Source organism: Protopterus annectens, chromosome 11.part0 (genome assembly GCF_019279795.1).
Source record: "Protopterus annectens isolate FY-2018-M chromosome 11.part0, PAN1.0, whole genome shotgun sequence".
Taxonomy (NCBI): Eukaryota; Metazoa; Chordata; order Ceratodontiformes; family Protopteridae; genus Protopterus; species Protopterus annectens.
The window spans coordinates 1,484,520,657-1,484,533,866 of record NC_056745.1 but is presented as its reverse complement, the minus strand read 5'-3'; the positions used below and the strand labels follow the sequence as shown (position 1 = coordinate 1,484,533,866).

General features: G+C 42.9%; 1 protein-coding gene across 1 annotated transcript in view; it reads left to right on the top strand.

Moving 5' to 3' along the window:
• Positions 1-13,210, top strand: part of TUBGCP6 (tubulin gamma complex associated protein 6) — a 1,304,734-nt gene that overhangs the window by 311,610 nt on the left and 979,914 nt on the right. Inside the window, exon 8 of the mRNA XM_044088793.1 lies at positions 7,293-7,384. Coding sequence (XP_043944728.1) covers positions 7,293-7,384 — 92 coding nt within the window. The remainder of the gene's footprint in view (positions 1-7,292; positions 7,385-13,210) is intronic.

Sequence of the window (13,210 nt, the reverse complement as noted above, 5' to 3'; positions counted from 1 at the left end):
CTGCAGTCATTACACTTGGGTTATCCTGCCGTCAGGCGGTCCCACAGTCGGCCAGAGTTCCAAAGTCTTGGTCCGGCGTCAGTTGCTGTCGCCTCCTCCCTGACGTCAGTGCGACAGGGGTATATAAGATGCAGCCGACGCCATTTTCTTCAGTCTTTCTTGCCGCACGGTGCCCGAAGCAAAAGCAGTTCACAAGTGCCAGTTGGCCGTCTCCTGAGATTTTCATTCCGAATCCAGAACCGAAGTCTTCTACAAAGCTAAGTACCCCATTGAGGAAACTTTTTCTTGCCTCAGACCGATGTCAGTAAAAGTTAATAACTATATTTCTTGTGGGAAGCAAATACCTCATAAGGATTTCCATTCCTATTGTATGCCATGCCTAGGCCCTGACCACAACATTACTGGTTGTCGTTTTTGTGCTAGGTTTAACAAGTGCACTATTAAACGTCTGTTTGATTTTGCCCGACATTATTTTGGTAGAAAATTCAATTATACCATGCTGTCGGAACTTCCGACAACCGGAATACACAAAAAGCGCAAAGACAAAAAGAGGCATCCGAGGCCCAAAACTGATGACGAAGCCTCTTCTAGGCCAGTCACCGGTTCTCCAGTTTTCAGCTAGGCACCTTTGCAGCCCCTGGCGACCGCTTCTGTAGAACCACAAGCCGCCTCTGACTCCCATGTGGAGATGGCTGGGCCTTCGGGCGCACAAGCTCTTCAGCCTACTGAGACTAACCTTTCAGAGGGATCCGGAGTAGCTGAGCAACCCACAGCTACAGAGGGTGTCTTCAGACCTACTCAGTTAAGCATTAAACCCTCAGCTAAGTCTAAGCCTCCTTTAAAGTCAAAGAAACAAATGCAGCATTCTCCAGGGCAGGCCTCCATGCCTAAGAAACAAATGCTCAAAATGGCCGAAGACCTAATCACTCTGATCAGGGGGGTCCCATCCCCCTCCTGATAAAAGGCCTAGACAGGATGCAGACTATGACTCATCCGACCAGGTGTCCATCTCTTCTGATTCATCCTCAGACCTAGGATACTCTTTACCCCCTTATGAGGATTCTGATGCTGAGGAATCAATTCCATCAGCCTCACCGCCTGAGGACTACTCCTTCAGGGAAACCCTACATACCAAGAGGGAGCATTTCCACTGGGAAGGCCAGGATTACTCAGAATCCAGGAAAAGGCTCAGAGACTTCCTTTTATTACCTCAACACAGACCCCTCGCTATTCCGCCAGTGTTAGATATTGTGGATGATGTGTATACTGAATCCAGCTTAAATCCTGATTCCTTACCTCCAGCCCCTGTTAAACCTGACAGATACTACAGAGTCCCTGACTCACATATATTTCTGTATAAAAGCCCTGTCGCTGACCCTGAAACTATTTCTCAGGGACCCAAAGGAGTTAAGGCCTCATCAGCCAAGAATCCAGTTCCCTCTGACAGAGATTCCAGAGCATTAGACAGATGGGGAAAGAAAGTGTATACGTCTGCAAATTTAGCAATGAGAGCCTTAAATTGCCAGTTTCACATGCTAAAATATCAGCAATTTTTACTGTCTCAATTAAAAGAAAAAATGCTTCCAGAATCGGATCCTCCTAATTTTAAAGAGATGCAGTATTTATTGCATGCAGCTGAACAAGTGGGAAAGCATACTTTGCAATGTGGTTTTGATTCTCTAGAGGCCTCCTGCAGAGCAGCAGTTACAGGCTCTCATTAGAAGACATGCTTGGTTAAAAGAACATACGTTACCAGATCATGTTAAAGCAAAATTATTGGATGCACCTTTGCAGCCGGATGTGTTATTTGGAGTTAAGGCAGAAGAGGTATTAAAGAAAATGGAGGATAAGGCAAAATCTATGCAAACGATGAAGGATTTCTTACAGGTTCAACCTCCTAGATTTAGCAGAAACTGGCCAACTAAGAATTGGTCCTTTCCAATTACAGACAGACCTCAAAGAGGAAGATACAGACGTCCAAGAGGTATAGGTCAAACACAAGGTCCTTACAGGCCTCGACAATGGGTTGCATTAGGCCAGAAAGAAGGGGAAGACAGGCCACAACCATATAAAAAGCAGCTCCAATGACTTCCCACTACAGCTGCCAAACAAATCCTTCTTGGCAGCCCCCTTGGGAGGAAAACTGGTGCTCTTCTACCACAACTGGCAAATGATCACCAAAGACAAATGGGTTCTCAACATTGTATTTCAAGGTTACAGGTTCCACTTTCACACTCTGCCAAGGTTAAAAGGAATGCCAAATCTGCCACCAAATCAATGGGCAGAGGCCCAAAAACAAATTACAGCACTCATAGATATGAGAACTATTCAAAAGGTACCATCACAGGAGCAAGGACAAGGATTTTACTCAAGACTGTTTCTGGTACCCAGAAAGGACAAAGCCTGGAGGCCCATTCTGGATCTTTCATTTCTAAACACTTACCTGGCTGTTCCGAAATTCAAAATGTTGACATTACAGCAGCATCTTCCCATGCTGGGCAAGAAAGCTTGGCTTGTGACTTTGGACCTCAAAGAGGCATACCTGCATGTCCCTATCAGACAAAACTGCAGAAAATACCTCAGATTCATGACTGGTTCAATGCACTACCAATTCTCTGCACTGCCCTTTGGCTTATCTACTGCGCCCAGGGTCTTCACAAAGTGCCTGGCACCAGTAATTGCATTTTGCAGACAGAAAGGAATTTTAATTTATCCATACCTGGACGACTGTCTGATTCAAGCAGAGAGCAAGGACATTCTTCTAAAGCATCTGGCGTTTGTAAAAAAGTTATTAAGTTGCCTGGGGTACACAGTAAACGAAAAGAAATCAAAACTAGTGCCCTCACAAGAGATTATATTCCTGGGTGCCAGCTTGAACACAATGGCCTAAATGGTTTATCTCACACCAGACAAACAAGGACAACTGACTCAATACTTTCAATTGATGGCAACAAAGATCCAGCTCCCTGCAAGAAAAATTCTGCAGGCTTTGGGTTACATGCCATCCTGCATACTACTAATTCCATATGCCAGACTGCATATGAGGAAACTACAATGGTACCTAAAGAATGTATGGTCTCAACACTGTCAAAGTTTGGAAACAGTTATACCACTAATCCCTTGCCTTCAACAGGAGTTTTAATGGTGGGCTCAAGCTTGTCACCTCAACAAGGGACAGCCTTTTACACAACCCACAGCCAGGCAAACACTGACAACAGATGCATCGGATTACGCCTGGGGAGCACACAAGGCAGGCAAATGTATTCCGGGCACGTGGACCGCAGAACAAAGGCATCTTCACATCAGTGAAAAAGAGATGCTAGCTGTACAGAATGCCTTTATAGCTTTCAAGGACCTGCTGCATCCAGGACAACTACTACTAAAGACAGACAACACCACAGTTATGTGGTACATAAACAAGCAAGGGGGCACTCACTCCTACCCCCTATGCGGACAAGCTATGACCTTGTGGAACACAGCTATAAAGCTTCAAGTTCTTCTGCAAGTGCAATTCCTGCCAGGAGAGAAAAACACACTGGCAGACGACTTAAGCAGAAACATCATGGATCCCCACGAATGGGAGTTGAATCCACAAATATTCAGAATGATAACACAGAAATGGTGGAGCCCGGACATAGATCTGTTTGCATTCCCAATAAACTGCCAGCTACAAAAATTCTGCACAAGGAGTTACCATCCACAAGCATGGAAAGTGGATGCCCTCTCATTCAGCTAGAAGAACTTACAAGTATACGCTTTCCCACCACTACCTCTCCTGCCAAAGGTACTCATAAAAGCCAGGCAGGAAGAGCCAAAGATGATCCTGATTGCACCAGACTGGCCACGCCAGCACTGGTACCCAATCTTAAGGAGCTTAGCACAAGAACCACCCTGGATTTTGCCTCAAATCCTACATCTGCTGACTCAGCACAACAAACATACACAGCCAGCTAAAGACCTTAAACCTAGCTGCATGGGAAGATTCCTTAGTCAAGCAAGCAATGCTTCTCTCCAAAGCTGTTATGGATCTCATTCTGGAGGCCAGAAGGCCTAGTACCAGGAAAGCCTATTCGGATAAATGGAAGAGATTCTGTGCCTTGAACCAAGCTCACAGCCTTGACCCTCTTGTCCCAAACAATCCTCAGATACTACAATACTTAACTGAGATGCTGGACAAAGGACTCTCTTTCTCATCCATCAAGATCCACGCCTCTGCCATCTCTGCGTCATTACAACACGGATCCACCAATTTTCTCTAATCCTCTGTTAAAACAGTACCTCAGAGGGGCTAAAAACATAAGACCGCCCCGTAGAGCACCTACTCCAACTTGGGACCTCAACTTTGTTTTGGAGAAGCTAACTTTACCTCCTTTTGAGCCAGCCAACACAGCAGAATTAAAATGTATCTCTTGGAAAACTGCTCTGCTCCTGGCAATAACATCAGCACGAAGAGTTTCAGAATTACAGGCACTAATGGCAGTGGAACCTTTCCTCATTTTCCACCAGGACAGGGTGTCTTTACGAACTAACCCTACTTTTATGTCAAAGGTGGTATCCAGTGTGGCTCTAAACCAAACTATTCACCTGCCAACGTTTTATCCTAAACCACAGAATAAAGGGGAGAGACTACTGCACTCTTTGGACATTCACAGGCAGTTACGCTTCTACTTGGACAAAACCAAAGCTTTCAGAAAATCTGAGCAATTATTGGTAGCATATGCTGCAGGAGCACAGGGAAAAGCCATTTCAAAACAGACTATTTCAAAATGGATAGGACATTGTATACGTTGCTGCTACACATACCGTGAAAAACCTGTACCTAGCAGCATTAGATCTCACTCCACCAGGGCAACAGCCACTTCAACTGCCTACCTCAGGGGAGTACCTACCAAGGATATTTTGGAAGCAGCAACTTGGAGTTCTGCACACACCTTCACCAAGCATTACCATCTGCTTCTATACTCTAAATCCAGAGCTGGCTTTGCCACTGCAGTGCTGCAGGGCCTTATAGCCACCCCTAATGCCTTATAGGACCAGCCACCCTTCCTCAGCTTTGGGATTCTACTCGAGTGTAATGACTGCAGCAGTGTAACACGATGAACATAGTACAGTTTTGTACCTACCATAAATGTAGATGTTCAAGTGTAGACACTGCTGCAGTCCAGGTTACCCTCCCTCCTTCCCCTCTTACAGGCTGGTACGTACCTATGTCTTCTACCCTTACTACCTATGGGGAGTATTTGCTGGTAGCTGTAAGTTGTTTTTTGCTTTTCTTATGTATGTTTTATTAGCAATTTGAATTGCGTACATATTTAGAGGCACCTGACATCTGGGGCAATAAAAACAGAAGACAATGGTGTCGGCTGCATCTTATATACCCCTGTCGCACTGACGTCAGGGAGGAGGCGACAGCAACCGATGCCGGACCAAGACTTTGGAACTCTGGCCGACTGCCGGACCACCTGACGGCAGGATAACCCAAGTGTAATGACTGCAGCATTGTCTACACTCGAACATCTACATTTATGGTAGGTACAAAACTGTACTTTGTATATGAAAATGTCAGTCATATTTAATTCATCGTAATCTGTAGGTTTTATTGACAGGGTCTTATTTTTCTTTTATGAAAGCGATTGCTTTTGTTTTAGCTTAACAGTATTTCTATTAAGAGTAAGGTTTCTACCAAGGCATAGAAAGGAGTAGAAAGCACTTGGGTATGTCCAGGATCAGTCTGTCGTTTGTGAATAAATTGAAGAAATGTAAGCAACTTTAGTGAGTATTTGTTATTCAACTTGCATAATGAAGGTGTTGAGGAGGTCATTTGCTTAATACCGTGCATCCTCTGATAGACTTTACTGAAACGATAGAACATGGCAACCAGAAGCTAAAATGTCCATTGTTTTGTAATGCCGCTGAGTGGTGGCAGGCAGTCCAGTTATGTGACTTCCTTTGAAGTTGTTTACTCAAGACTTGTAGAACTGTTACATCTGCATCCACTGTGAACTTTGTGTACATCTTTAATAGTCTTTATTTTAGAGGTTGTGACCTTTACTACTGAATAGTCATGTTCCCTTATTTATTTGTTTCCATTTTTCTTTTGTGTAGCTGTATTTAAACTGACTAATGCTGCGAGTCAACACTGTAACGTAACATACAATTGAAGCTGTACCCTTGGCTGAATTTGATAGGCTGTTGAGGCTTTGTAACAATGAGGCAGATTTGGATAGAGAAATAAGTAGAATTATGGAAATGTTTAGGAAGAGGGGTTTTAGTAATGAGATACTGAGGGACAGTTGGAAGAAAATTAATAAGAAAAGTAGGACTAAAGGAGTAGAGTACCGGCAGAGGGATAGGATTAAAGATGAATGGGAAGTTATGTATTTTACTACTACTTAATAGCACTTTTAGTCCGGTGCTAGTGAAACTGTTGCACCTTTATTGGGGCTCCATTACACAGTTTAAAGAGATTAGTGAACATATTAAAGGCACACCAATTACCTCGTATAGGAGAGGCAGAAACTTGAAAGATTTTCTAGTAAAAACTAAATGCACTTTCCTGTGGTAAAAATGAATAAAAATCTGAATGATTATGGAACAATTAGTTGTTGTAGGTGTAAAGCTTGTAAGTATATTATACAGACTTTAATAAAATTAATGGTATGAACTGTCAAGCTAAGGGCTGTTTTATTTGTAATACAGAGGGCATTATTTATGCCTTAAGCTGCCCATTTCATAAGTTTTATATAGGACAAAGTAAAAGGGCGTTCAAGGTTAGATTGTGGGAGCACCTAAGAGACATACATAATATTAAAAAGGAAAGTTCTGTAGCAATGCACTTTAACCAGGTGCAAGGATGAAATAGTGAAGGATTAAAAGGGTCCATTTTAGAAAAAATAAGTGTTTATACAGATGGAGATAAATTTTTAAAAAATGAATTATTATTTAAAAAGTCTGTTTATATTTTGAAATGTAATACTATGATCCCGAGTGGGTTAAATGCAGAAATGAATTGGAGATGTTTATTGAATGATGTTAAGTAATTAATTGTTTTATTAATTTATTGATGTGGATATATAGGCAGGTGGATTGTTTTTGTAATGTTATATTCCTTGAAGGCTGATTTTGCCAAGACGTCAGAGTAATAAAATTGTGTGGATTCCTCGCCTGGTGGTCTTCTTATCTGGTTTTGTGCTTTGTGAATTTGTGGTTATATAAACTAACATAACATCTCTGCTGGATTTTGACATTAATTCTCTGCCTTGAAACGCATTCTCTGAATATTTAATTTTTAGGTTTATTTATGAGTGGGTCTTCAATGGTGTCATCCGTGATAATTATCAAGAATTTATGATTCAGGTGAATGAAGACTTCCTGAACTTCAGAGGTAACGCTGTTTTTTCATGTTTTGCTGTATCAAGGTTGTGACAAGTACAGCAGACGTAACTGACAGATGAATACTTTTGTCCAGTGCATTCTCCTCATGGGTTTCTTGTGTTTGCTGATTTTCTTTTTAGCAGGATCTTTATTTTATTATTTGGTAAAAGGATAGGCTGTTTTCTATAAGTGTGAACCTCTTGTAGTTGGAAATTGGTTACATTCATTTACAGCCATTATATCTCTTGAGTTAATTTGTTAAGATGTTGTGTATCAGTATTTATGAGATGAAGAAGTGATTGGACCTGCAAAACATGAAATACTTCACCAAAGTTTACTTGTGATCTCTTGTGACCACATTATTATAAAGAAAAAATTGTGTTTCTGATGCCTGACTATGTCCTACAATGATAGGATGGTGGCTTTTACTATCCTGAATGCATCGTATATTAGTCGTTACAGCAGCACTGAAGTGAAGATCCCATTTCTGAAATCTGTTCCAGTCCGGGGATGGTATTTTATTAAGGAAGCAGTCAGGGGATGGTATTTTATTAAGGAAGCAGTCCGGGGATGGTATTTTATTAAGGAAGCAGTCAGGGGATGGTATTTTATTAAGGAAGCAGTCAGGGGATGGTATTTTATTAAGGAAGCAGTCCGGGGATGGTATTTTATTAAGGAAGCAGTCCGGGGATGGTATTTTATTAAGGAAGCAGTCAGGGGATGGTATTTTATTAAGGAAGCAGTCAGGGGATGGTATTTTATTAAGGAAGCACTGCTGTTCCAGTCAGGAGAGGATGTAAAATAAGGAAGGGCTGCTGATTCACTATAATTTTCCTATTGAAATTTTGATAATGCTTGCATGCGTCACTATGTTTAAGTTGAATCCTCGATAAGTGATAAATTCCTGATGTCATAAATGCAGCTTTTGGATACCTGTGGTTCAGAGCTGCAAGGCTCCCTGGCTGTGTTCTTGTAGTGTGATGTGTTGCTTTCATGCTAGCCTTTTTGGGCTTGACACTTTCACAAGATGCAGTAGTTGCATATTTTCTGTCGGAGTTGCGATTTTCCATGTAGCTCCTTTCATTTATTTCTCCTTAGTAACATTACAGGAATCTCACAGTTGTCCATAATGACCAGTCTTGTGTCAGAGATGGAAGACTCCCCGACTGCAGCTCCACTGAGTTCTATTCAGCTTGCAGGACATATCAGAGGAGCAGGCTTGGTGAGACAAGAGTTAATGGTTGATAATGACCTACCCATACCTGGGGTACAGCTTGTGCAGAGGTCCACCTTTAGATCACCATCTGGCAGGCAGTTAATGTAGGTCAAATGACCATGGATTTGTACTGGTTTCACCTGCCAAGGAGTTCTTATTTACGCCAGTTGGGTGTTCAGTATAGTATTTCATTCCAGTTGAGAAATAGAATTAAAAAAAAAAAGTAACAACTTTTTTCTTCTTTTTCTAATCTGACCATGCACGTGACACACAATGCCATGAGTAGACAGTGTGAGCAATGGGTTCCAGTATCACCGTTTGACATCATACCTCACTGTTCCTTATAAACTTTGCCAAAAATTGTAAGGAGTCCTCATCAAGTTCTCCTTTAATGGCATCAGTCTTTTCAGTAGAGAGTCAGAGAGAAGCATTGAAGAGAGTGAGAAAGATGTTAAGAGTTGCACAGCTGTGGTCATCTACTTTGAAATGCCACAGCACACCTTTTCGTGGACACAGTGGAGTCCTTAGTTGTGGTTTAAGTGGAATGAAGAGTAGCAAAGCAGTAGTCAGTCTGGGAAGGACTAAAGACACTCGAGCTTTCCAGAGTGACCACCTGCTAAGGGGTAGAAATTACCAACAAAGTCAGGTTTACAATAGCTGCTCATGTAGGGAATGGCAGTAGAATCTCCGAAAACTTGCCCTATTTTCCTGATGTAAAGGTGGCCAAGGTTTGACTTTGTGTATATCCAGAGGTTAGAAAATTCTTCTCTCCTTCCCCCACTGCCTGTTGTCCCTAACATTCTATACAATCTGATAAGTGCATCAGGAAAAAAAAGATTTATTTATTTGGCATTTGTTTACTAGGAAGGCCCGAATGGGTCATGAGGTACCCATTTTCATCTGAGGCCTGGGGAGAAAAGCTCCAGATACATATGGTTAATATAATGAAAAGCTAGACAGACATAACAAAGTAATAACATTCAGGCACAGATATGAAAACAACACGAGTTTATCAGAATGAGAACTTAGACATAATAAAGTCATAGCATTCAAGCACACAATTTGAAAAAACTAAACAGTTTGTCAGAATAAAAACTCAACAGATGTAATAAAGTCATAATGTTCAAGTATAACTTATATGGAAAAAACTGTTGGAGGATGCAGCATTATTTACATAATAGGTGATTATTATTATAACAATTATTAATGTTCTAGAGGTCATGAAAAATGGTAGCAGATTATATTGGTGAAGGCATAGGGATAGTACGAATACAGAAGGGTAGAATGTGATAGGGGGAATAGCAGGAATAGATGTGGAAAACGTCAGCCTGGGTTCATACAGGAGCATATCCAAGCTTTGTTGAAGTATTATTTTATAGAGGTTTTGAAGGAGTGCAAGTTAGTCACAGTTTTGATAGTTAAAGGAAGGGAGTGCCATAGTTTTGCCATATAGCAGGAGTAAAGGCTTGGACCTGGGGTTTTGTTAGGGTTATAAGTTGTGAGGAGATGTTTGTCTTCAGATCTGAGATGTTTATTTGGGATGTAAAAGTTGATCAATGGGCTAATAGCAGGACAAGCTAGTAGGTTGTGGATAATCTTGTTACACCATAGTAAGTTGTACGTGTTGGAAGTGGAGGGGAGAGTTCAAGCAGTGAGGAGATGGAGGGGGTGCATTTATGGCAAATTTGGCAGTTTTGTTATAGCAGCTTTCTAGTTTCTTTTTTCTTAGGGAGGTCTGTAAGTTAGTTAGATTTGGGGCCCCATATAACAGTGAGAGCAAGAGGTAGGTGTTGGCCAGGGTAATTCTGATACCTGTTGCGAGGAAGTTTTTGTTCCTGTATAAAATGCCTTTTTTTGGTGTTTTTTTAATGCTGTCTTATATTTGTAGGTCAAACTTTAGATTATCATCAATTGTGAGACCTAGTAGTTTGGTATATTGAACTAATTCAATTTCAGTATTGGCTGAAAAGATTTCTGAGTTTGTTTTGTTGGAGCTATGGGGTTTGTGGATGAAGAGAAGGAGCTTTGTATTTTGGGGGTTCAGTAGGAGTTCAGCATTGGAGAGCCATGTATCAGTGGAAGAGAAAGCTTGTTGCGTTATGTGTTGTAGGTGAGTAATGTGTCTACATGAACTACAAAATGAACTGGCACCTCACCTAAGTGTCATGTTTAATCATAGCCTCACCTCATGCATCGTGCCCACTGAGTGGCTCACAGCTACAGTTATCCCACTCCACAAGGGGGGATCAACCTTGGATCCTAGGAAATACCGTCCCATCAGTCTGACGAGCCTGATCTGCAGGGCCATGGAAAGTATTGTCATGGAACTTATTAACAAAGATATTGGCAACCTTCAAACACTGTTTGGGTTCGTGAAGGGCTGATCGTGTCTCCTGAACCTGATTGACTTCTTTGAATCAGTCTCCAGAGCAATGGACGAGGGTAAGGCAGTCCACACAGCCTATCTGAACCTCACCGAGGCCTTCAACACCATCCCACACTCTGGAATCATAGATAAACTTACTAAGCTGGGCATAAATCCCTATGTCACTCGATGGGTTGCCAACTGGCTTACTGACAGAATCCACACTGTAAAAGTAGCGGACTCCAAGTCCAGCTCCAGGCAAGTGACAAGTGGAGCACCTCTGGGTTCAGTCCTGGGACTGCTCTTGTTTGGCATCTACTTCCCTGAAGTACAGGCCAACACTAAGGGACTCTGGCTAACAAAGTTCGCAGATGACTGCAAACTGGGAACCATTATCGAATCCCCAAATTATATGGATATTCTACAAAAGGGCCTTACAGAAACAGATGCTTGGTGTCAGAGTCATGGGCTCATGCTCAATGCCAAGAAGTGTATAGTTATCCCCTTTGGGAAAAACAATGTACCCATGAATTACCACATAGGTGGCAGAACACTAAACACCAAAAGTGTGATAAGAGACTTAGGAACACGGGTGGACAGTGGTCTCACCTTCAATAACCACATTGCCACAACAGTCAGGAAATCCTTCTATGTGGCACACCTCATCACTAAGGGCTTTTCATTTAGAAAAAAGGAGGTCATTGTCCCACTCTACTCATCCCTCATTAGACCCATTATAGAATACAACGCCCCATTTGTTATGTACCTCTCAAGACATCTACAACTGGAAAAGCCACAGAAACACCTCACTAAAAGAATCACTAAAGCAGATGCCCTATGCTGGCCGACTAAAAAAAACTCCAGCTATACTCTGTCGCATATCGTCTACTCAGAGGCGATCTCTGCTTAACATACAAGGCCATGTCAAACCCTGAGCTGTTGGACATGCTCCACCTAAAGAAATCCCAATGAGCCACACACTCCAGGGATCTAAACCTTGTCATCACAATGAACAAAACATGCTGGAGGGATAGGTTCCTGACCCAGAGACTCCCTATACTCTGGAATAAACTCTCCATACATGTCAAGCAAGAGTGCCTCCTTTGCCCTCTTCAAAAGGAACCTTGGCGACTGGATGGGAGATAGATTTACCTTGGGGATCACGTCAGTCCCCCTGCTAGTCAGGGGTCCAGGGAAGTAAACATTGTGGGAAGAAGTAGCCAGGGAATTGTTATGGCTAGGTTTGTATAGGCCGTAGGGCCAATAGCCTAGTACCAACCTGTGAACCTATAAACAGATGATAGTAGAGTCATCTGCATATTTGATTAGAGTGTCTTCACAGGAAGGTGTGTGTACGTTATTGACGAAGACATTAAACAGTAATGGGCCAAGGATGGACCCTTGAGGTACGCCTGTGGGGGTGATGTGATATGGGGAGATAGAGCCCGCCATTTTACTGCTTGGGCCAAGGATGGACCCTTGAGGTACGCCTGTGGGGGTGATGTGATATGGGGAGATAGAGCCCGTCATTTTACTGCTTGGGCCAAGGATGGACCCTTGAGGTACGCCTGTGGGGGTGATGTGATATGGGGAGATAGAGCCCGCCATTTTACTGCTTGGGCCAAGGATGGACCCTTGAGGTATGCCTGTGGGGGTGATGTGATATGGGGAGATAGAGCCCTGCCATTTTACTGCTTGGGCCAAGGATGGACCCTTGAGGTACCCCTGTGGGTATGATGTGATATGGGGAGATACAGCCCTGCCATTTTACTGCTTGGGCCAAGGATGGACCCTTGAGGTACGCCTGTGGGGGTGATGTGATATGGGGAGATAGAACCCTGCCATTTTACTGCTTGGGCCAAGGATGGACCCTTGAGGTACGCCTGTGGGGGTGATGTGATATGGGGAGATAGAGCCCTGCCATTTTACTGCTTGGGCCAAGGATGGACCCTTGAGGTACCCCTGTGGGGGTGATGTGATATGGGGAGATAGAGCCCGCCATTTTACTGCTTGGGCCAAGGATGGACCCTTGAGGTACGCCTGTGGGGGTGATGTGATATGGGGAGATGGAGCCCGCCATTTTACTGCTTGGGCCAAGGATGGATCCTTGAGGTACGCCTGTGGGTATGATGTGATATGGGGAGATACAGCCCTGCCATTTTACTGCTTGGGCCAAGGATGGACCCTTGAGGTACGCCTGTGGGTATGATGTGATATGGGGAGATAGAGCCCTGCCATTTTACTGCTCGCTGCCT